At 33.7% G+C, this 25,488-nt stretch overlaps 1 protein-coding gene across 1 annotated transcript in view; it reads right to left on the reverse strand.

The window, feature by feature from the left end:
- Nucleotides 1–13,323: 13,323 nt before the first annotated feature.
- Nucleotides 13,324–25,488, reverse strand: part of LOC134707160 (chitin synthase chs-2-like) — a 30,011-nt gene continuing 17,846 nt past the window's right edge. Inside the window, exons 14-21 of the mRNA XM_063566705.1 lie at nucleotides 25,315–25,468; nucleotides 23,366–23,545; nucleotides 22,837–22,972; nucleotides 20,348–20,548; nucleotides 19,884–20,111; nucleotides 18,000–18,855; nucleotides 15,882–16,053; nucleotides 13,324–14,401 (exon numbers count right to left, since the gene is read on the reverse strand). Coding sequence (XP_063422775.1) covers nucleotides 13,436–14,401; nucleotides 15,882–16,053; nucleotides 18,000–18,855; nucleotides 19,884–20,111; nucleotides 20,348–20,548; nucleotides 22,837–22,972; nucleotides 23,366–23,545; nucleotides 25,315–25,468 — 2,893 coding nt within the window. The 3' untranslated portion in view covers nucleotides 13,324–13,435. The remainder of the gene's footprint in view (nucleotides 14,402–15,881; nucleotides 16,054–17,999; nucleotides 18,856–19,883; nucleotides 20,112–20,347; nucleotides 20,549–22,836; nucleotides 22,973–23,365; nucleotides 23,546–25,314; nucleotides 25,469–25,488) is intronic.

The following is a 25,488-nucleotide window of genomic DNA, read 5'->3' on the forward strand; positions in this document are numbered from 1 at the left end:
GAGAAATTCCCGCACCCGGAGGCGTCCTTTTATGTTTAGTTCCAAACTGTAGTGCACATGCATCAACGCAAGTCCGTTTAAACGCCATTGTCCCATAGTTGTTCTCAGGTAGGTTTTTAGAAATGATGACTCACGGTTGGATCACTCACATTCGCAAATCGTCACCCCCATGGTAGCTATGATTTTTAAGATAACAGAAATAATTGGAAAGTCGGTTTTGCAACATTCTTTCATAGCACCGGCTACAGTTTCGGGTTTTGAAAGCATTGACTCGCAAGTCTTTTCCCACAAACGCAGTACGAAAGGCATTGTAGATGGACTCGACAAATCAGTATAGTAAAAGTCTACAAAATGTTTAATTTCATCAAATGTTGCGCTTTGTACAAATGCCAGTACCAACTTCAGTGCTTGAATTGCTGTTGATGTTGGGGGAAAAGAGGGGGCTCAAAGAGATAGATAAACAAATTTAATTTAATTCATTCATTATGATTGGGTTTTTTTACAAAATGTACATAAATGAAATTTAAAACCGAGATTCCGTTAGTTGGAGAATGCAATTATATATGGAAATTTCACTTAAAAATACAAAAATAATTTGTATTTACCTTTCAAAATAAGAAGTCAACTTCTTCATAATGACGAGCTGTTTTGACAATTTAATTACATGTATACAGGTGAAACGCATTGATCCGTATTCTATCATTGTGACACCTAGATGTAGGCATCCAGGTAATCCATAACCAATTAGTGCGATGAAAGGATTAATCTTAAGTGTTAATTTGTTAATTAGCTAGTTATTGAAAAAATAGACTCTTTAAACAAATTTGAGGTTCGTCATGGGGGTGGTCCGGTGCGCCGTGGGACCACCCCCTGGATCCGCCACTGGATGGTGACCTTACATTTCAGGAAAATGGATGTAAGAAGATGTGGTATAAGTGCCAATGAGACAACTCTCTTGTAAATATGTATACTATACATTTTTGAGTCCCTTCAATCTTATGACAGAATTACAGTAACACAACGATCCAAAACATTCAATTTAAAAAAAATGATGAATTTTTAAATTCTCTCATTCCAATCGCGACCAGTCTTATCATCTTACATGTACATTGCATGTCCACCCTTTTTGTCGAGCCTCCGAAATTTATTAATAAAGCGGGACACACCGATAATAGATTACGTCGTCGGCGTCGGCGTCAACATTAAGGTACAGTCTCTTTTGTTAAAGTTTGTTTCATTCAGTCACGTCTCAGTCCTTACAGCTGAACGGACGTGCTGGGTCAGCTCTCCTTTACCCGCTATCTTCGATGAGGGTTTACAGTTAGATGTTCAACGACTTACTACTAAGATGACAGAAACCAATCCATGCCGTACAGAGAGACGTAGTAGTAGGCGTACCCGCGTTAACATGCCTCCAAAACCATTGTCTATTATGGGGAGTGTCATGCCGATTAACGTCCGAGGGCTGTATCCTAGGCTGTTGGGTGATACGACCTACATTTCACTGCCTTAGGGCTTTGGTCCTGATAACGCTTCCTGTCATCTTAGAACTACGTCCACGATTCATCTACCAGTACTCCATCATCGAGGCTAGCGGGCTGCCAAGCTGACCAAACTGGCCCTGAAAGCAGCCGTTAGTGAAGAAAAACATCAAAATAGTAAAAAACCAAAATCTACTCACCAAAACCAAGATGGCGGCCTCCATATTGCGACCTCCACTACTTGTTCCTGACCCATGGCATCAAATCATTTAAAGCTCACCAAACGCCTTCGGGCACCGAGCCGACCGTGCGAGGGCTGAAAAGCCAGTCAAGGTCGTTAAACACTTCCATATATAAAGTTTGTTTGAAACATCAGTAACTTTGTCAGCCCTTCATATAATTTCATGAAATTGGACATAAGTTGTTTATGACCAAAAGACAGTATCCAGAGTGAATGTTTGAAAATATTTTTTCATTTTCCGTTTGTTTACTAGTAAATAGACTTTTTTTATTTACAATTGACAAGTAAATACAGTCTTGGGTTAAAGTTTTGCTGAAGTTTTTGAATTGCTTTTTAAAATGTCTGAAGCAAATGTTTGAAAATATTTTTTTTTCCATTTATACACGATAGTATATTTCTGATGAATGGACTTTGAATATACCAGTTCACATTTACAGAAAGTCTTGGATTGCATTTTTTGACATGACAAAGTGAACCTTCATGAATTGTTACGGAAATTAGATAGAAGCTCATCTCGAAACCCAAGAAATAACATCTAAGATTTTTTTTTATAATTCTGTAGTTTACTGATAAATGAATGATTGTTTTAGTTAACATTACACTTTTACGCTGACAGCAGCATAACATCGCGAGAGAAAGGGTTTCGACTTTTTTTTATAACATGTATTCCTTTTCGGTTATTGTCATTATAACATATTTCTTCTTTGTTCATATCTATATCCATTTTGCTATTTTGCAGATAAAATATGTTTAAACTAAATGGCTATCTTTAAATTGTTTATATCGTTCTTTTCTCATTGTTTAAAACTGTAAGGCACCAGTATTAAGGTTATGTTCCGTAATTGTTCCTTTTTAGCTCACCTGGCCCGAAGGGCCAAGTGAGCTTTTCCCATCACTTTGCGTCCAGCGTCCGTCGTCGTCCGTCGTCCGTCGTCCGTCGTCCGTCGTCCGTCGTCGTTGTTAACTTTTACAAAAATCTTTTCCTCTGAAACTACTGGGCCAAATTGAACCAAACTTGGCCACAATCATCATTGGGGTATCTAGTTTAAAAAATGTGTGGTGTGACCCGGTCAACCAACCAAGATGGCCGCCACGGCTAAAAATAGAACATAGGGGTAAAATGCAGTTTTTGGCTTATAACTCAAAAACCAAAGGATTTAGAGGAAATCTGCCATGGGTAAAAATGTTTCTCAGGTCAAGATCTATCTGCTCTGAAATTTTCAGATGAATCGGTCAACCTGTTGTTGGGTTGCTGCCCCTGAATTGGTAATTTTGTGGAAATTTTGCAGTTTTTGGTTATTATCTTGAATATTATTATAGATAGAGATAAACTGTAAACAGCAATAATGTTCAGCAAAGTTAGATATACAAATAAGTTATCGGATGACCGAAATGGTCAGTTGACCCGTTAAGGAGTTATTGTCCTTTATAGTCAATTTTTAACCATTTTCTTAAATTAAAGTAATCTTTTACAAAAATCTTCTCCTCTGAAACTACTGGGCCAAATTCAATCAAACTTGGCCACAATTGTTATTGGGGTATCTAGTTAAAAAAATGTGTCCGGTGACCCGGTCCACCAAACAAAATGGCCGCCACGGCCAAAAATAGAACATAGGGGTAAAATACTGTTTTTGGCTTATAACTCAAAAATCAAAGCATTTAGAGCTAATTTGACATGGGATACAATTGTTTATCAGATCAAGATCTATCTGCCCTGAAATTTCCATACGAATTAGACAACCCTTTGTTGGGTTGCTGCCCCTGAATTGGTAATTTAAAGGAAATCTTGCTGTTTTTTGGTTATTATCTTGAATATTATTATAGATAGAGATAAACTGTAAACAGCAATAATGTTTAGCAAAGTAGGATTTACAAATAAGTCAACATGACCGAAATGGTCAGTTGACCCCTTTAGGAGTTATTGCCCTTATAGTCAATTTTTAACCATTTTTCGTAAATCTTAGTTATCTTTTACAAAAATCTTCTCCTATGAAACTACTAGACCAAATTAATCCAGACTTGGCAACAATCATCATTGATGTATCTAGTTTAAAATTTGTGTTTTTTTACCCGGCCAACCAACCAAGATGGCCACCATGGCTAAAAATAGAACATAGGGGTAAAATGCAGTTTTTGGCTTATAACTCAAAAACCAAAGCATTTAGAGCAAATCTGACAATGGGGTAAAATTGTTAATCAGATGAAGATCTATCTGCCCTATAATTTTCAGGTAAATCTGACAACCCATTGTTGGGTTGCTGCCCCTTTTAAGGTAATTTTAAGGAAATTTTGTTGTTTTTGGTTATTATCTTGAATATTATTATAGAAAGAGATAAACTGTAAACAGCAATTATGTTCAGCAAAGTAAGATTTACAATTAAGTCAACATGACCGAAATGGTCAATTGACCCCCTAAGGAGTTATTGTCCTTCATAGTCAATTTTTAACAATTTTCATAAAATTTGTAAATATTTATTAACATTTTCCACTGAAACTACTGGGCCAAGTTCATTATAGATAGAGATAAATGTTAGCAGCAAGACTGTTTAGTAAAGTAAGATTTACAAACACATCACCATCACCAAAACACAATTTTGTCATGAATCCATCTGCTTCCTTTGTTTAATATTCACATAGACTAAGGTGAGCGACACAGGCTCTTTGGAGCCTCTAGTTTTAATATCGTACCATACTCATTTTCATAGTAATAATAACATTTGCAAAAGCTATTTCTATTCTATATAACTATTGAAACAATTCTAATGGGATTAATTTAAAAGACCGTTCTGTGTTATTGCATACCCGAAATTTGATTGTTCAAGTTCCAACTTGATGTTTATTTTTTAGCTTTTGATTTCGAGGTTTGACAATTTAGGCATATAAAGCCTATAGAAAAAAATAATTCGTCGACTTAAAACATTGGTTAGTCTGTACCCACGAAAGCCATGCAAAATGTTATCCAACGTCAGAACCTAAATATTGAATCCCGCATAGTATCAAATTATCTGACAATGTTTGTTTTTTTGTAAATATACCCTCCCCATATCTTCATGAAAGAGTGCTGCTTTTTTTTTTAATGAACAGCTACTGATAGATTTAGATAGTTTCAAATGCCCTCGAAATAAAAATTAAAAAAAATATAAAATTTTAACCGGAATTATTTATAATTGGACAAACAAGCACTCCCTGCCAAAAACGCGGACGTGACAGAAGACACCTTTTAGTAGCGTCAACAGGTAACATTGGTATACAATTTATTGTCTAGATTTTTTGTTCATATATCACAAACAAATCAGATATTTCTGATTGTTCTGCTGAAATAACTTGATAATGATATACATATGAATTGTAAGTACATAGCACGCCAATGTCTTTTATTTTACTCGAAAGTCAGTGTGAAAGGAGGTCAAAGTTGGAGAAATTTACCAAAGTCGTTATTTCAAGGCGTGGTAAAAGCGTATCTGCAAATTAAATTATGCCCTGTCTACCAAGACGGTTGCGAGATATGCTATATGTGTCATTTAAATTATCACTGATTTCAATCCTTATCTGAAAACCCCTTGTCGGCTAAAAATTCGGCGTCTGAAGTACCTCGAAGTATGCAAGGCGACGGCCATCTTTTATTAAACGATCGCATTGCGACAGGTTTAACCACACGTAAATAGCGTTCGCGATTCACACGCAATGTGCGACCATCGCAAAGTACGATTGTTTTATGAAACGGAATTTTAGCGTTACGTTTGGTTAACGTTCAAACGTACGCTAACGATCGTTTTATGAAACGGCAGCCAGTATCGTGCGTAACGTCTCAGTATTATCGGGATCAGCAGGTACTGTCTGAACGTTATCCTATCACGGTCCGCTCTATCGCATTGCAAACGGTTTTGTCTGGTCTAAGTCGTATTGTATTCTGTTATTGTCGGGACTCTGACGTGGGTATAATTGACGAATTTCGTATTAATAACGGGACTGTTCTGGAACGGTTTCGGCAAAAACGGTTCGCAATCGACAAGATCTGGATGCAATCTGGACTCAATCGGCAGAACAAAAATAATGAAAAGTTTCTCCAGATCATTCCCGTTCCACAGGACACCGTTCAGAACACTTTGTTAGGTAGCAATAAACAGTTAGGAAAAATACTAAAATTTGCCCTTATGAATTTTACCATTCTCTTTTCATTGCTTTCTTGCAATATCAAGCTTACTGTTTGTGTCATATATGGGCATATGTATGTAATCAGAATCTTCCATAGATTTTATTTCCAGTATATAAAATGGTAAAATATAATTTCTTTTTGCTGTATCCATGGCAACAATCTGCATTTATTTGTTTTAAAATATTGCAAAAAGGGGGGGAAAGATGTCATATATTTCCCCAAAATTTGGTTAAAAGTAGAATTTTAATTGCTTGAAGTAATACCTTTTCTAAAACTGTGTACATATATCATTCAGCAAATCCAATGAAAATCATATGTCTTTCATCTCATTGTTTTGTAAAATTGCGTCAAAAACTTCGTGTAGAAAAAGAGTCTCATCTCAAACGGGAGCAATAATAGGCAATGTGTCTACCCCGCATTAAAAAAATTAGAACCCTTCCCGAAGTTGTCCCCGAAGGCTAGAAAAAGTGGCCGATGGTTAAAGATGGTTAATGCGGGGTTCACACATTCCCGATTATTGCTCCCGTTTGAGATCAGACAGCAATACGACACGAAATGTGTAAAAGTCGGATTAGTATCCTCAATTATCTGGAATGACCTATCATTGTCTGAACGCAGTCGTTTTAGATCGTAACAGATTCTTACGGGTCGGGAAGGGTCCGAATAGTTCGGCAAAGCACCCCGACAGTTAGGTGCGCCCCGTAACATTCGGGACAACTCATCCGATTTTGTCTAGTCGGATTACAATCGTGGCTATATCGTGACAGATTCTGCTGTATCGGATCGAATTCCGAACAATGTCTTGTGTAATTCTGGACGGTGTCTAACTTGTGGAACGGGAATGATCTGGAGTAATTTTTCATAGTTGTTTTTCTGCCGATTGAGTCCAGATTGCATCCAGATCTTGTCGATTGCGAACCGTTTTTTGCCGAAACCGTTCCGAAACAGTCCCGTTATTAATACGAAATTAATCAATGATACCCACGTCAGCTCACTGTCTGGTCACTGTCTGATCTCTGTCGGATTACGTTCGGTACAGTCGGGACGAAGTCGTGACATACTCGGTCGAAGTTTACCTGGCGAAAAATACAAATCGGGTTAGAAGCGGATTCAGAACGGGATTGTCGGGACTAATTCGCTTAGAAACGGTTGAATATCGTCGCTTCCTGAACACTATCTGATTGCAATTGTTGTCGTGAAATAATTATTTTTTTTTACAAATTTTGATTTAAGTTTGAATTTCCATCCACGATTCACAGGATCTTGATCAGACTTTTGATAAATTTTAATCGGGAATGGTCCTGTCGAGGACGGTAGTAAAAATCGTGAATGTGTGACCCCAGCTTAAATATGGCACTACGAATAGCCCGATCTGGATACGATCAGTCCCGATTTTGAAAATTTCCATAATCCTGTTGCCATCGGCGTAAAAATCGTGACAGTGTGACGCGGGCATTAATAAGTAACTGTTCATCTGAAGGTACCAAGACCTTGTTGATAAATATTCCGTATCAACTTCACCAAAAAATACACGATAGTCTTGAAGTATAGATTCTGGATTTGACGTTATTAATCATCTTAATAACGTATTATTATTCTTTTATTTCACTTTATTAATTTCACTTTTACTGTTTAGTCTGGGTTTTGTTTTGTGGTATTCATTTGACGTGGCTATGTACACATACATCCTGTCATTGTGATATTGTTCTATAATAATTTTTGTAGTCTTGTTTTTCAATTTTGCTAATACACAGTGTAGATACTATTCTGTACGCTATCCGGAAGTCGCGATTTTCGAAGCGAGAACTTTTTGGATCACATTTTAAATTTGATGGATATACTATATTAAACGGTAAGATGTTCATTTGTACATTGCTTAATGATTAATTCAGCTGACATCGATATTCACAAATGGTTTATGATTAAATTAAGGACATTCATTATTCGTATCTTTGCCTTAATCAAGAGATTTTCAAGTGCATCACTAAGGAAAATCAGTCGGTGAACCTAAAAACAATCTTTTTGCACCCTTACTGTACAAATAAACGTAAAAAACAGACATAATTAACTAAATAGAGTATATTTTAAGTGTTGGTTAAAGTTTCAGCCAGATATTTGAAACCAGAAATAAGAAAATTACACTTGTTTGAATTTCTCACTGTACGATCAGTCTCGCTTGTATATTTTGAAACTGTATGATCAGTCTTTATTTCACTGTATTCTAGTGGTGATTTCAAGTTATTTACGATACATTAGAAGATGGCATTTTCCTAAATAACACAAATACATTTTAATAAATTCACATCCTGAAAACTTATCAAACATGTTTTAGCTTGATAGGGTGTACTCGACTTACTACAATAAGTATAAGGATGTTTGAAAATGATGATGAAATAAGAGGAAGGCTTGTTTTTTTATATTATTTTCAGAAATGTCCTCCGTTATACTTAAAATTGTACAAACACACAGATTTAATTGTTATATAAAAATGCATGTATTTGAAACATTCGAGGCCGTACTGTAGCCTATAATTGTAGGCTTCCTTCACTTTGTTTTGGATGTTGATCTGTCTCTTTCACACTCAATTGTACACCACTTTGTAAAGCGGTGTTTTATAGTGATAATGAAGTCGAACTTCATTCGGTACAACATATTTTGCCAGTTTTGTAAGCGCATCTCCTCATAAACCACTTACTATACATTGGGGTTTCCAGACATTTTCAAATGGAGAGGGGGTCCAATCCAGGAGAAAAGAAGATTCCAAATATATGTTCCCATACAAATGCACTGAAAGTTAAAAAAGAGTTTCAAACCGCCGGACCCCAATTTTCTTGAATCCGTCACTGGTATAACTATTAATTATTTTTTCTCGGATTCCGTATCATAAATGATAATATAAAAAAGATGATGCGGTATGATAGCCAATGAGACAACCGTTCACAAGAGAACAAAATGACACAGACATTAACAAATATAGGTCACCGTACGGCCCTCAACAATGAGCAAAGCCAATACCACAAAGTCAGCTATAAAAGGTCCCGAAATGACAATGTAAAACAATTCAAACGAGAAAATTAACGGCCTTATTTATATAAAAAAAAGAAATGTATTTCGAATTTTATTAAAAATCTTTTATGGGGTTTCTTCATATAAGATACGGACTTGAACATTGCATTATATGGGGGCACCCATCAGGTATTTCCAACCGTGACCTCCAAAACCAATTTTTAAACTTTTCTAAAATTGCTCCATTTTTAATCAATTAATTAATGTATTATTGACCTTCTATTTCGAAATTTTGGTAATTGTTTTTTTTATGTTTCTATATCTAAAATACGGACTTTTTCATAACCTTATGTTGGGCGTACCTATTTTATATCTACAACTTCCTTCAGACACTTGTCATAACTAAGTCTTAATGAATCTTTTTCAGATTCCTTATCATTTAATTCAATTGTGCACCTCTTATAATTCAGCAGTTATCTATTTCCATGATAAGGACTTTTCCACTACCTTCTTGGGTGGTTCCCATTTACTATACGCAACTTTCAAAAACTTACCACATATTAATAAAACTTCCTCATATTCGTTATTAAATGATGCCCCTGTGCACCTATAATTTAATTTTTTTGGTGGTTTATTTTTTTCCAAAACATGGACTATAGAAGTGGCGGGGTATAATTTTGTTTATTCTTTCCTCAATACCCAAAGTTTTTAAACAAAGCTTTCTCTATTTTTTTTTTTGTCATTTTAAAAGAGACAAGTTTGATGTATTCTATCACCAATTGGTCAACGGCAGACGGTGTAAATAGTCTTTAAAAACGTAATAGTTTTAAACAGATAATTGCAACGACACACTAATACAAAGTCCACAAGCGAATCATGTATTGCTTTTTAGGCATTTGATTTTGAATAAGACTGACGGAACAAAAATATAATTATTTTGCCGTCTACAAAAATCATCAGAAATATATTTGTATTGTCTGATGAAAGAAATTACATGTTATAGTTCCATGGACACTATCACAATATCACATACACACGTATATACCTTCAAATTGCCGTTGTTTTTTTCTTCAAAATCACGACTGGTCATACAGACAAAAAATCTGAAATCGCTACTAGAATACAGTCAGTTTTAGACTGATCGTACAGTAATTTATTTTGGGATCCTCAAGGAAAGCACATTTTTTATTTGAAATACGAACATTCTACTTAAATACGGTAAGAATATTGAAACAGTATATATTTAACTGTAAACTGATGCAAATATTTGCAATAAAAGACTATTTGCTTTGTACTACGAGAGCAAAATTGTCCATCGATTTCACTTTTTTCTATGAAGTTGGTGTGATGCACACGTATGTTTTATATTTTACTGCATGTTTTTGTTACAGTTACTAATATTTCTGATGCTATACATACATTTAAGATGTGCAAAGCACTTAATAGATATAGGAGTAAACAAATGATGAGAAAAAGCACCAAAACAAAACCGTTCTGATAGCCAGATTGAAATCCTCGCTTCGAAAATCGCGACTTCCGGATAGCGTACAGAATAGTATCTACACTGTGTAATATGCTTTTTCTGTATTCTGTTTTGTGCTTCATGGTTACATATGACGTGGCTCTGCTCTTTTACATCCTGCCATTGTGTTAATATCATGGTAAATGTTTTTTTATATATCTGGTTGTTTTCATATTGATTAAGATTACACAAGAATGGATGACAAATGCGACTATGCATGTTACCTAAAGAACTCAGCGACATGATGATTAATTTATTGTGGAAGGAAGAGAAGCGACACACAAAATTGGGTCTTCTCGTTTAATAATATAGATAGTATAGATGTGCAACGTACACGACGAGTCGTCCCACATCTTGCAGGACCTTCTTATCCTACGGAGCACCTGAGATCACCCAAAGATTTTTGTGAAGTTCGTGTTGCTTAGTCTTTAATTTATCTTGTTGTGTCTGTGTACTATTATAAGTCTGTTTGTCTTTCTCTTTTTTTGGAATGGCGTTGTCAGTTTATTTTAGATTTATGAGTTTGACTGTCCCTTTGGTATATTTCGTCCCTCTTTTACAGTTGAGAACAGAGAAAACTGATGTGAAGGATAGAGACGTAAACTGTTATAAACTGTTGTTAGAACACTTATGAAATTTTGGTATCAAGTAAATTGAAGGAAGACCCACATCTTCAAATGTTATGTTTAAATTTCATAGGAACATCGAAAAGCCCTATCCATCAACGATTTCACAGCCTTCATCCTATTTGAAAGCATATACACAGTCATCTTATTTACGCTTTTAGTTTAGTGTTGACGTAATCTTTGACACCACCACTATGTCGATATCTATATTTTAACATAACTATACATAATAACATAATATATAATGTTATTCAAGTAAAAACAATGTCGAAAGAAGATGACGACGATTTGTGTATTATGAAAAGTAAACGCTCATGTACTGAAAATACTTTAAAACGGCCACAGATTTGAGATTGAAACGTTTGTGTTCATGATAGTATAAATGAACAGATAGAAATATAACAAACGGTTATTGCTTAGATGGTTTTACTTCCGACATACAGAAACTTCGACATGGAAATCTCATTCCGAATTAGCATTGTTATAGCTGTGTACATAAATGGAGTAAAAATATATATTTATCATAAATAAAACTTTTTTTTTCTCTACTATACTATTCTTTGTTACACATATGTTTGTTTTTATAGTGGTTAAGATTATAACACGATGTTGACTGCTGTACCCCTATTCTTAAAATGTTTACCTATTATGTCTGTTTGCTTTGTTTACACATCGGTGTCAATTAATATAATGGAATTTGATGTAACGGTCATACAAGTGAGAGGTTTACGGTAGTTAGCTTTAAAACAATCATGTTAAATCCACCATTTTTTACCTAAGAAAATGCCTGTACCAATCAGAAATATGATAGTTGTTATCCATTCATTTGATTTGTTTGAGCTTTCAATTTTGTAATTTGATAAGGTACTTGCCTTATGATTTTTTTCTCGGTGTTCAGCATTTCTGTGATTTAACATATAAATGGTATGTGTTTATCTTTTTCGTTAAGAATTGATTTTTGCTAACTAAACTTCAAATGACCAAATATCATCGAACAATTGATAACATTTTAGTAGTATTTAAATTTAAAATCTTGAAAAGCAATTTATTTGTATTGAGATAAACGTGTTATTTTGTATATATGCTACAGTAAATTTGTAAAATCAGTAGTTTTTTTTTTAGTGATTTTACAAAATCCCTGAAAATATTGATAGGGAATTTGTAAAATCCCTGATTACAAACCTGACATTAGAAATATAATTGTTCATACAAATAAAACAATGAATTTGAAGTATATCTCTTAAATAGACCACTTTCGAGTTCATCGGTCACCGGAAAAAAATCGTCAATTATACGCGCCTTTATGACGTCATTTACCAGATAGAGGGGGCCGCCTGTATCCCTGCACTATTTACGTTCATCAAGCGTCTTAGTGATCGTCATTTTGCAGGATAAACTATAAATAATGGTTGTTCTGTAGGTACTTAATGACAATGCCCTTATGACAGCAATGCTGATTGTCAATTTTGAGAATTCAATTTGCCGAATAATTCGTACAATATAGAATTATTGTTTTCCAACCACTCGCTCAACATTGGACTGGAGATAACGACGCCCCTAAACGCACAAATGACGTTCACTAAAACCCGAGTTTTTGACGGAAATGCATCGAACTCGAAAGTTGTCTATTGTTTTATTTTGACGTGCATCCTAAATGTTTAGTAAGTATAGAAACGTATTAAAAGTTTTATTATTAATTTGTGAAAGAATACATAATATAATAGATATAGGAAGTTGTGGTATGAGTGCCAATGAGACAACTCTCCATCCAAGTAAAAGTAAACTATCATATGCTAAGTTATGGTCTTCAACACGGAGCCTATATATAGGCTCACACCGAACAGCAAGTTATAAATGGCCCCAAAAATTACTTATGTAAAACCATTCAAACGAGAAAACAAAGGTCTACACTATATAAAAACCGGAAACGATAAACACTTAGGAACCACATAAAACATAAAACAGACGACTACCACTGAACATCAGATTCATGACTTAAGCAGGTGCAAACAATTGCAGCGGGATTTAACCAGGGAATATGTAAAAAAAAAAAACCCACATAACCTAATTATTTCAAAATCGACTTTCACTTGTACTTTCTTTTAAATCAAAGATAAGAAAAATATCTGTCTTTTAAATCATAAGAAGCTTCGAATAAATACTATGCTCCAGATATGGCTTCTAGACATTATCAATTTTTATCCATTAAGTCTGTTATCTTTATTTAAAGTAGTACTAGTGCTATAATATTGAATTTTAAAAACAAATTATATAGAAACGTTACAAGTAAATAGATAACCATATTTTATCAAATAAGACAACTTAAATGCTTATGTATACACAATAAGTACAATATTGTGTTACACAAAGGGGAACTGTTTGTGAGTTTTTGCTGTTTGTCCATTAAAGTGATGTTATTGTTTCGGTTGTTTCTCTAAAACGTAATCTGCTGCTGGAATTACTTCCGCTGGAAACTGGATTTTCTTCGATTTTATTTTTTGTTTTTTGATTTAGATTTTTGTAGAAAGCACGACTTAAAGTACCGACTGCACCACTTAATTTCTCATTAACTGGTTCATCAAAATCTGCGGAAGTCTCACGGCGTAATGTTCTCTTAAGATTATCACCTGTCGTTTGTTTTTCTATGCCTCTTACTTTGTGTTTGAGGTCTCGATCATTTTGAATTTCGTTAATAAAATTTTGGAAAATTGGTTTAGTTGATCCAAACTTTTTTGCTTGTTCCCAATCAGTCCTTGATCTTGATGGATTATTTTTTCGGTATTTTAATACGTTGCCCTTTGGAGGTGGTTTCGACCCGTCGTCATATTTTCGCTTGGAAATAGCTATCATATTTCGTGCTGTCTGTCTGAAATTAGGGCTTGACAGAGTACTTCTTAAATTATTAGAAATACTATCCCTGCCTATGACCATTGTTTCTCTGAACGACATTCCGAGCCCAGTTGTTCTTGTTCCCCCGATGTTCCCCTTTATTCCTCTGACAGCGTTGTTTCGAATTGTATTAGAGAGTTCCTGTTCTACTTTATCGTCTTCTTCTTCTTCATCCTCGTCATCTTCATCACTCGAATAGTCTGGCATTGGTTCTCCAACTACATCTGCACAAAACCGTACCAATGTTTTTGCATCAATCTTCTCTGCACCATCGTCTCCAATATTTTCATGACTTTTGATTTTGCCACATTTAAATGGATTTGGTATCTCTGTAATGGCTATAAGATGCATTAGCGTCCCCCATCTATGAATAACCATTCCAATAAACTGAAGCAGGAGAATGAGAACAAAAAATATAATAAACATTAAACCTAGTGCGTCAATCTTTATCACATCGTCATCTACATTCTCTGCACCAGGCTGAAATTTAAAAAAAAAGAAGTCAATTATCTTATATGATTCGGATTTTTTGCAGAACTGTAGCTTGTCCTTATGTTTCCCCTTTTTTGTTATAGATTAATTATTCATGTACACCTTTACTTACTGAAATTCAGTATAAAAATATTTCTCATGGTGTACATGGTATTCTCTTTCGATAATATTTATCTTTTTTTTATATGCACAAGGTCGTGCGTTTCTCAGAATGTTTAGAAGGCTAAAAAATAAATCCGTCGGATGTGAACTGAGGAGTACTTTTATCTTTGGTAATGGTTTTACAAACAAAATTAATGATATCAATTAATTGCGCCAGCTGCGTATTTGGACGACAAATGTCGCTTTCTTCAGTCACAAAGCTTTTATCAAACTGGCTTCTGAGTAACGGGCAAACCACAAAATTGACATGAAATGTAAATAGAAAATTATATTTTGAGGATTTCTTACACTATGTTCCCAATTTTGTCATTTCATTAAGGTAGACTGATTTTCTCGCTACATTGAAGACCTGTTGGTGACCTTCTGCTGTTCTTTTTTATTTGGTCGGGTTGTTGTCTCTTTGACACATTCCCCATTTCCATTCTCAATTTTATGATTTATACACGAACTTATTGTTTCCGAAACCCTGTGGTATAATTGTAAATTGTGCACTTTTATAATAAAAATTGTTTAAACTAAACTTGATATTTTAAATTCTAAAACCTAAAACAATCGTTGAACAGCTGATAAAATAAAAGAAACCAAAAATCCAGCCAAAATAAATCGGTGGGTTTTTGTAATGTTATGTTGGTGGTTTTTTTCCTTTTTTGTTGTTGTTGTTGTTCCGTTCTAATAAAATAAGTTCACCAATTTGTACTAATTTCTTCGATTTGTTCTTTAGTGTGCTGTTTAACGCTGACTCGGGTTAAGGTAGTGTTGATTAATAAAAAAAACTTGCTTAACCCTGCAATATTTTATATGAGCATGTCAAAATTCACGAGCATAATTTTCAATGGTTACCGTTTGTCCATGTCTGTCAATTTTATTTTTGTCAATTGTACTGTTAGTTTTCTCGTTCGAATGGTTATACAGTTTCAAATTTTGTAATATATTATGTGGTTTCCTCATTTCTGAGAATTGTGTGGAGATTGCTTAATTGTATTCTAGTGAGTATGGGTTTTTTAATAGCAATAATATCTTCTTGCTTTTACATACACATTTATGGATAATTTGTACTGATAGTACAAAAAATAGCACAATAAGTTGTTACACTTCGTCTTAAAACAGAAGCTCGCATGTATTTCTTATGTCTTCCAAATAGAGATAAGGAGAAGGATATGGTGTTATCGGAAATGAGAAGCATATTAATCAGCACAAAGAAAAATCGAAGTAAGCAAATGTGGTCAACCGTCTTTAACGAAGATAACACACCATAACTTTTAACTAAGGGATAAATGTCTTATAATCAATATCTAAATATACTTACTGCTTTCGGAAATTCAATAATTGCAGGTTTTCTTAGTTGAAACATAAAGTTGATAGATATCCATATAAGGTTGATAAACGCAAAGCCTGCCACAACTTCATTTCTTAATTGTGCAAGAGCCTTTTTCATTCTTTTTTGTTCTTTTTTGTCTGCCTCTAAAGGTTGTAAATACCTGTAAAATGACGATTCAATGGTTGTCTTTGTATGCTTATGTTAATCCGACATACAATAATTAAAAGAATTGACAAAACAGGTGCATTTAAAACACAAAACTTTAACACGGATGACGTGCTTTGCGGATTGCGGAAAGGCAAACGACAAACGTGATTATACAAAACAAAAGGCACCCTGCTATATGGGTCGATACCACTACATCAAATGTTAGTGATGATACGCTCAGAGTAAGTGTCTCATTACTGACATGATTTGTAACACACTTTTTTTTAAATGTGAAGGACAAAGAAGCAATGGAGAGGGTCAATTATTAAAATCAAATCACAAATAAGAATTCTAAAGCGTATTACTTTGACTAGTCTTGTTACATCCACCATCGAAGATGTAAATGTTGCCAAAAACCGTTCTGTTTTCCTAAAATTATGTTTATGACGCGAAGAAAGAGTCATAAATAACATTGTTCTGTGCTTTTAAAAGGAAATTGACCATACCACTAGAACCCAAGATATGAGTTAATATGCGTAATGCGCCTCAATGTGATGAACTTAGATATAAATTAAAACTATACAAAGTAATGTCATTTCACTCCATCCTGAGGTAACTGCATTATAACAAATTCAATGTAGGAAATTAGTTACTATAGTTTTTTTCTGGTACACAACAATGACGCCCCCATGAAGTTGAGCCTTAACGCACATAGGTTATGTTCACTGTAGGGGGAGTTATTTCTCTTATGCAAGTTTATCCTCAAATAACCTCAATGTTCAAATGTTTCCCCCAAGAACCAAATATTACTTAAAATCATAACCCTGACCACATGAATACCTTCAATGTATGTACTAACAGCCAGAAAAGGGACATTTTGAAGCATTCAAACTGTAGGATGAATAATCTGAAAACGTTATGCACCTTTTATGTAAGTAAATACTCAAATAATCAAATATTTCCCAAAGGAGCCGATATCGATATAAATAAAAATCATGTTTCCATGCACGACTTCAATGAATGTGCAAACCGCCAGCAAAGGGAACAGTTCATGTCATTGAAGATGTAGGAAGAGTTATAAAAAAACGCAATGCACCACTATGCAATTATATACTCAAGAAATGACCAAAGTTCAAATATCTTCCAAAACAGAAAATATCAATATAAATCAAAACCCTGAACACATGTACACCTTCAATATATGTTCAAACAGCCAGCAAGGTGAAAAATTCCTAGCATTCAAACAATATCTTGAATAGCTATATACCAATTGAACAAACGGATTGAAGGACAGAAAGACGGACGGAGGGACAGGGACACAACAATTTTCTTTCCAATTTTAGTGTCGGGGGCATAAAAAAAAGGTTTTAATCTCACTCCGTATCCTGAATATTTAAAGATATGAATATCCCCTACTGAAATGTTTTGCACATATAGATCCATTTAATCCAACGACAATCATATTTCAACTTTATGGTTTTTTTGAAACTTACCATAACTATGACGAAATACATCTTATTTCATAAATGTCTTTCTTATGCAACTGAGCTACATGTTGTTAGTGATATTTTCTGTGTAGCTTTTTGTGTGCTGTTGTTGGTTTTATTCTTTTCATTACCATTTGACATTGTTTTTGCGTAAAATTGTTGGTATCTTGCCCCCGTTTATGTACTTTTACAACAACTTATAGATCGCTGTATATTGCGTTATAATAATAATACAATTCCCATCTGTTATAAACAGTATTGTCATAAAAATACTTTAATCCGACGAAAGTTCAAAACGGAAAGTCCCTTACAAAATGGCAAAATCAAAATGAATGGATAACAACTATCATATTCCTGACTTTGTACAGACATTTTCCTATGATGTAGAAACTGGTGGATTGAACATCGATTTAAAGCTAGCTAAACCCCACAAAGCATTGCTTGTATTGGGAGTATACTTCAAACTACTTACCTTTTGATAAATTCTTCCCAAAAAACTGTTTCCTCTGGTGTCATAGACATAACTTTGCCGTTTTTAAAGTCGTTATCTTCCGTCCATTTTGGCTTGTGCAGAAAATCAAAAGGTTTACCCGTCGTTGATATTATAACAGTTTTGTCATGAATTGTTTCTTCTGGTGTTTTATCAACCCAACTGACCATTTTCTTTTTATTCGTATCGACAACAACTTCATTTAAATCTTCAGTTTGTATACCTCTGTCTTCTTTTGTTTTTGTTTCCTTTTTTGAGAGCTCTAATATACTTCTTAAATCTTTGAGCTGATTAACTGGCATAAAGCGGTTGAACCAGCTTTTCTTTTCCTTTTCGATTTTCTTTCTTTCTTCTTCATCCTTTTCTTTTTGTGATTTTTTCTTAGCAACTTCACGTGTCCCCCAAGATACAGAGTTCATATTACACAGGGAATAAATAATCAATAATAAGAATCCACTAGGAATAGACACAAAGTACAGTAGTCCGTAAAAAATGCAATGAAATTCCCATGGGTGAATAACGGCAGCAAAAACGAAAATAAAGACCATTGAGCCAAGGAAAATCACACTTGGGTGATAGGGACTCTGCTGAACGGCTGTAATGAGACACCCAACTAATACGACCATCATGATGAATGAATAAATGGCGCTGAATATTTCTGCAATCATAATCTGGTATTTAGGCTTTACAGTAAAGCATATTATCATGTACAAAATAGCTGGCGAAAGAGCTATTGCATAAGATGTAAGAAGATTTAATTGAAAAACCGTTAGATATGCTCCTGCTATCATCATAACTACTGTGGAAGGTCCAATCAAGGTCGACAACATCAAAGCTCCTACAAAAGGGAAGTTGGTAAATAAATAATAAATAAACATTAATTTATAATCCTGTATATTTCGAAACTGACGTAATTTTTGTACGGAATCTAAAATTAACAGTTCTGAAATGTATTTGAACAATATAAAACTTGTTTAATAATCTAAGATTCCAACAAATATCCTTATTGACCTTCCCATTATGAAACAATATTCGTAATACGAAACGTCTACACTTCATTGCCCCGTTTTCTATAATGGTTGGTTAACTCTTAAACACTTAATTTAAGAAAGACAAAATTCGACAAGTACATGAAAAAATCGAGAAATGAAAACGAAACGTTAAACCAAACAAATAACTGATGGATTTAACTCACATTTTGATGAGTTTGGTTTTACATAATAGTGATTAATCTTCATATATATAAAAACATGCTTCTTTGAGTTTAATAAAATGTTGCATATTCGTACCGCCTCAACTAAGTCATGAAAATCTGAATCAGGCCATAATAATGTTGATGGTTGGAAAACGTCACAATGGTACAGCTAGACGATATTCATAAATTACTAACAAAGACCAGACCAACAGATTGTTATTAAGCTACATCTAAAAAACTTCATTACACAACAATATTTTGGAGCCAGTTATAAACCTAAAACGTCAGCTGCTAACCATGTCATCGTATGTCAAGCAATAATTGTTTCCCATATATTTGAATGCCAAAAGAGTCGATTACATTGTAATGCCTACAGTTTTAATAAGCATAATTGCTAAACAAACACACTGTAATGATTGAGCGAGAGACCGAATCAGAAGGGAAAACACAAAACTCATATGATTTGAACATGAAACTAAAGGTAATCAGTTCATTTTTGAACTGCAAACGTTTAGACAATGCTGAAATGGATGCAAGAAGTGTTTACATATTTAGTTTTAATGTATTCCATATTTGAATATAAAAAATTAAGAGAATAATCTATTTGGTATATGTTCCAGTCCAAACTTTTGATAGTTCTTGAAAAAGAGGAATCTATATAAAAAAGTTACCTTGATAAATCATATACAGCCAACTGATATTGTTATTTATAGACACAGTGTTTCGTGCATCTGTTAGTAAATCCATAATATTAGCAATTGTTGATGGCATCCAACGCCTTCTTTGATTAAAGAATTCTCCAAATCCTTCGGGTGCATAAGTATAGGCATCTGAGGCAGCAGCATAATCTACTCTATATCCTTGCTGAAGCAGCAATGTACACAACCAGCGATCCTCACCTTTTTCAAATCACAAAACGAAGATATCAGCATAGTTACAATTACAATTGGAATATACAAGCAAAAAAAAACTATTTGATTACAATAATTACTAATATCCTAGTAATTCATATTAAGAATTCTTTAATGAAATAATAAAAATCTTCTAATATTTCACAGTTATTTTAAACAATCAAATACTTAGTCTAGCTTACATTCAATAGCGAATTTCTCCGTCTGATATTTCTAAATATTACCTTGGTCATACATAAGATGGTGTGAGGCTTCTGTGGGTTTGATAGTATACTTTCTCATGACATTGTCATCCATTAAAGCTGATCCACGGAAGAGACTAAAACATCCCGGGCTGCATAAAACACATCCAAGGACATGCTCTGTCGATTTCTGTAACCAGTGGGCCACGGCGTACTCAAATTTTTGATACCATACCATTGGACCTATTACAATTGAAAACAATCTTAGTCGAAATTGTAATGATCTTATGACATAGAAATAATTAATTATTAAAACCATAGATGCCCAAGTGAATATTGTGTCATCCATCGAGTTGTGTAACTATTAGTAAGACAACCAGCTCTAAAATGCAATTCATTGAAACATATATCTTAATTGGAAGCACATGTAGCACTTATAGAAAAGTTTTACAATGACTGTACTTCAATGATGAGAGAATTATAAAAACTAGTTGAGAAATAAACCTGTAAAATTAAAAACTACTGGTTTATCAATACTACTCAAATACATATTTTTTTTCTTATAATATATGAATGTTTACACGATGTTACGATCAAAATTTATAAAGTGTTGGTTTTTTTTTAAAAACATCTGCGTTATTGCAAAAAATAACAATCAGTGCAAATTATACGTCTGTTTCATAAAGGAACAATATTGATACAGCAATTATGGTGATTAAAAAAACTCTTTTTATAACACTTATAAATTTGAAAAAGAGACACCAATAAAATAATTAAACTGAAAGTTGATAACGACCGTTATGTTACTTCAAATCATACAATCAATCAATTGACAACGAAATAACTATGACATGGCCAAAACAAAATACTAGTATGATCAAAATACATTGAACATGAAGCTTAACACAACATATCAAAATAAAGAATACATGTAAGAAATACAACACAAACCCCTCTTGAGATGATCTCAGATATTCCGGAAAGGTAAATTAATCCTGCTCCGTATTTGGTACCCATTGCATTGCCCATTTGAGTACAAACACGGTTATTAGTCTAAAGCGGTATGTCATATTTTAGGAAGAAATGAACAAAGTTTCGAAATATATCCGTCATCTCTGAAACAGCTATTCCATCTGAGACGCAGATCTAATTGTATATGCCTGATGCAATAAATGCGTTGAACATAGTCACTAAATTTTTAACTTTTAAACGAGATGACATCCTCTATATAGCGGAGTGTGAATTTAATAAATAACATAGCTTTTTTTTATTCTCTTGACAAAGTTCCGGTATGAAGTCTGTACCATATGAATAAAGATAAAAGTCGACAAGAAGATGAATATATGGTTCCTATGTGCAGCCGATTATTTGTGAAAAAAACACGTCGTCCAAACATAAAATATCAAGAATCTTGATGATGTCAGTTTCAGAGATTATTTTTACAAAGAAAGAATTATCTGTCACTCGGACACGATACTAGCATCTACGTTAATCAGAATTATTATATGAAACAAAGCGGGACCAAATTTTTAATGTTTTTTAGTTTTGAATGTGAATAGTTTGGTAAAGGTTATAAAACCAGGGGAAAGAGACATCAATTGTATGTTCTTACAGATTAACGTTTTTATGGTTTCAACTGTTATCATTCACTTGTTACAGACTAAACAAGAATGTGTCCAAAATACACGGATGCCCCACTGGCACTATCATTTTCCATGTTCTATGGACCGTGAAATTGGAGTCAAAAGTCTAATTTGGCTTTTAAATAAGAAATATCATATCATAAGCATCAAGTGTACTAAGTTTCAAGTTGATTGGACTTCAGCTTCATCAAAAACTACCTCAGGAATCTGATGTACAGTAGTTGTCGTATGTTTATGTAATATATACGTGTTTTTCGTTTCTCGTTTTGTTTATATAGATAAGACCGTTGGTTTTCCCGTTTGAATGGTTTTACACTAGTAATTTTGGGGCCCTTTATAGCTTGTTGTTCGGTGTGAGCCAAGGCTCCGTGTTGAAGGCCGTACTTTAACCTATAATGGTTTAATTTTTAAATTGTTATTTGGATGGAGAGTTGTCTCATTGGCACTCACACCACATCTTCCTATATCTACTTAACCAAAAACTTTAACCTGATAATCCCACTTTCATTTTATGTGTGCAGTTGACCGCGAAATTAGGGTCAAAAGTCTTATTTGGTTTTAAAATTAGAAAGATCATATCATAAGCAACAAGTGTACTAAGTTTCAAGTTGATTGGACTTCATCTTCATCAAAAACTACATTGACCAAAAACTTTAACTTGCGGACGAACGAACGGACGGATGGACGGACGGACGGACGGACGATCGAACGAACGGAGCCACAGACCAGAAAACATAATGCCCCTCTACTATCGTAGGTGGGGTATAAAAAGAAATTACACGGTATAGGATAAAAGATATGTTTCTAAATCTGATGCATAAATGAATTAGAATATTTTGTAAAAGACAAACAATGTAATAAAAGTCAGTGTGCTTCATATATACCCACCTTTGCCAATGGGATGTATACGACCACATGCAGCACCTAACTCCTCATTCTTAACCATTCTATCAATAAGCAATCTTACAGCTTTCGGAGTAAAATCCACATCTCCATCTAAAGCTAATATGAACGTATTTTCAGCCTTCAAAAGAATAGAAATTCTGTTTATTTAAAATTTAAAATACATTTTGATAAAAAGTTTGATATGTTTATACACAGAAACCCATTTAATAGAGATATGAGAGATATCTTTGATGTCTTCAAGACTACACACAGTGCAGACATGTTCATTGAAGGGAGAGAAGATATTGTTTAAGACGTAGAATTGGTAAGACTCATACTTTCGATTGAAGAAAAAAGTTATTTCAAGAAATGTCCTTTTAAAGAACAAAATCGAACAGAAAATATCGTTTAATGTACAATATTACTTTTTTCAGAAGCTTCATCTTACACCCTTTAGAATACTGCATATATGAAAAAAAAAAACATTTTATAATCTTTTACGTTTTATGTTATTTCCATAGGATAACCTCACCCTATACAAGACTTCATCATCCAGAAAATTAAATATCTGGCTTTTCCCAAATTTTCCATCTTTCTTTTCAGTATCCCATGTGATGTGGTCATCAAATTTGTCTTCTTTCAAGTAAAGTTTTATTCTTTCCTTACATTCATTTCCTAAGCGATAGCCAAGTAGGTAGTACATGTACATTACCTGAAGTATATCAAACATATGAACATTCTTTATGCTTTCTTTCTATTCAGTAAATATACGAAAAAATATAATGTAGTAAATTGTGGAACTACTTACTTTTAACAGGTGATTATTTTAAATCAAGTGAGCATGCTTCAAATACCTGTTGAGTTATATATAATCCAATTACATTTAAAACGAAAGGATATGAGTCAGATGGATAAAATGCCGATTTTCCACAAAAGATAGAGGATAAATTTTGACATGTTAAAATACTGACACCATTTGTCAATATCATTATGTACTTTTTGTTTTGTGGAATCAGTCATAAACATCGAGGGTAATTTAGGCGTGATTGACTTATAAATCCGATCAAATCATAAAATTGCAGCTAATCATGCAAATTCAAATGAAGTTAAATCCTATTTGGTTTACAATTGTAATGCAATGTAATTATTTGATGTAATAAAGATCATGTCATAACAGATGCCCGAAAAGTGATATACTCTATACATTATAGTTTACTGATATTTTGAACATATCAGATATAAGTAAAATGTATTTTTTAATAAGCTATAAATATATTTTCCAGTTTGGACGACATTTTCTTTTCGGGCAAACGAGAGATATAAAATTAAGAAGATGTGGTATGATTGAAAATGAGACAGCTCTCCATAAGAACCATACGGACATAGATTTAACAAGTTTAAGTCTACATTTGTCCTTCAACAATAAGCAAAGCCCAAACCTCATAGACAGATATATCAGATAAAGGCAACAGTAGTATACCACTGGTCAATAGTCATCGATTAAGCGAAAACAAATCCAGGTCACAAACCAAAACCGAAGGAAACACGTCACCTATATGACTTAAATAACGAAACTCCAAAACACTGACCTGACTATTAAAATCAGATGAAAAGGGCTAAACTCATCAGATCGATACAAAGCAGAATTAAATCTAACAAAAACAAAATCATATTTAGTACAGAGCTGAGAGTACTCGAAAATACTGACAGCAAGTTCAAAGCCAATAACAATATAAAAAAAATCATGCATTTCAGACTATAATATCAATCAGTACACCTCCGATGAAATTATTGTAAAGACGTCATTAACACTCAGAGACGAACATGACCTTATGCAAGGCGAAGATAGATTGTAGCGCCATGCATGTACATATGTATATACAAATAATTCTTAGTTTTACTTAAAGTCATTGAAAAAAATCAATATCAATGCCAATAAAGATAGCATTACAAATAATAAATAAAGATCTAATTACACTTTGAAACATGATTCATCGTCCATTGCAAATCAATAATACACCCGATTCGTACGTAATAATGATGTTTTATTAAGCATGTCGATGTCGTCATATAAAATTATGTAACCACATTCTGCCTTCACCTCTGGGCACAGGAGATCATCCTGGAATTTTGGTGAGCTTTGTGATGTCAGGTTTTAATTATTTTATCAAACGAAATTGTTCGTCTTTATCTTTTTAAATTATTTTGTATTTTCTCCATCATGTGCTTTATTTTTCAGACTTAACAATATTATACAATTAATTTGATGTTTTTTTCTGAGTCGTTAGTTCGTTGCTTCATTAATTTTTACCCCCAAATCTTTTTATTTAACCTTTTTTCATTACATCAGACTCTACATTGTTTTTATTACATTAAACAGTTTCTAACTTTGTCTGATAACTACCATTGACCTTCAGTATATCCTCAAATATGTTAGTTTGTAAGTGTTTGATACATTAATTTTTGCTGCGATTATCATACCTGGGACCACCTCTTCCTGTGTCGTATTTTATTCTTGTCTTTGAGATGAACATACATTAAGTTGTTTCCAGGAAGTAGAAATACTAACTGTGCTCCATAGGGAGATGGAATTATTCTCGGCTTTCTAAGCTCTACGTTTTTCTTATGGATTGCACTACAGCATACGTTTATAAT

The sequence above is a fragment of the Mytilus trossulus genome, chromosome 2 (genome assembly GCF_036588685.1).
Source record: "Mytilus trossulus isolate FHL-02 chromosome 2, PNRI_Mtr1.1.1.hap1, whole genome shotgun sequence".
In the NCBI taxonomy this organism is placed as follows: domain Eukaryota; kingdom Metazoa; phylum Mollusca; class Bivalvia; order Mytilida; family Mytilidae; genus Mytilus; species Mytilus trossulus.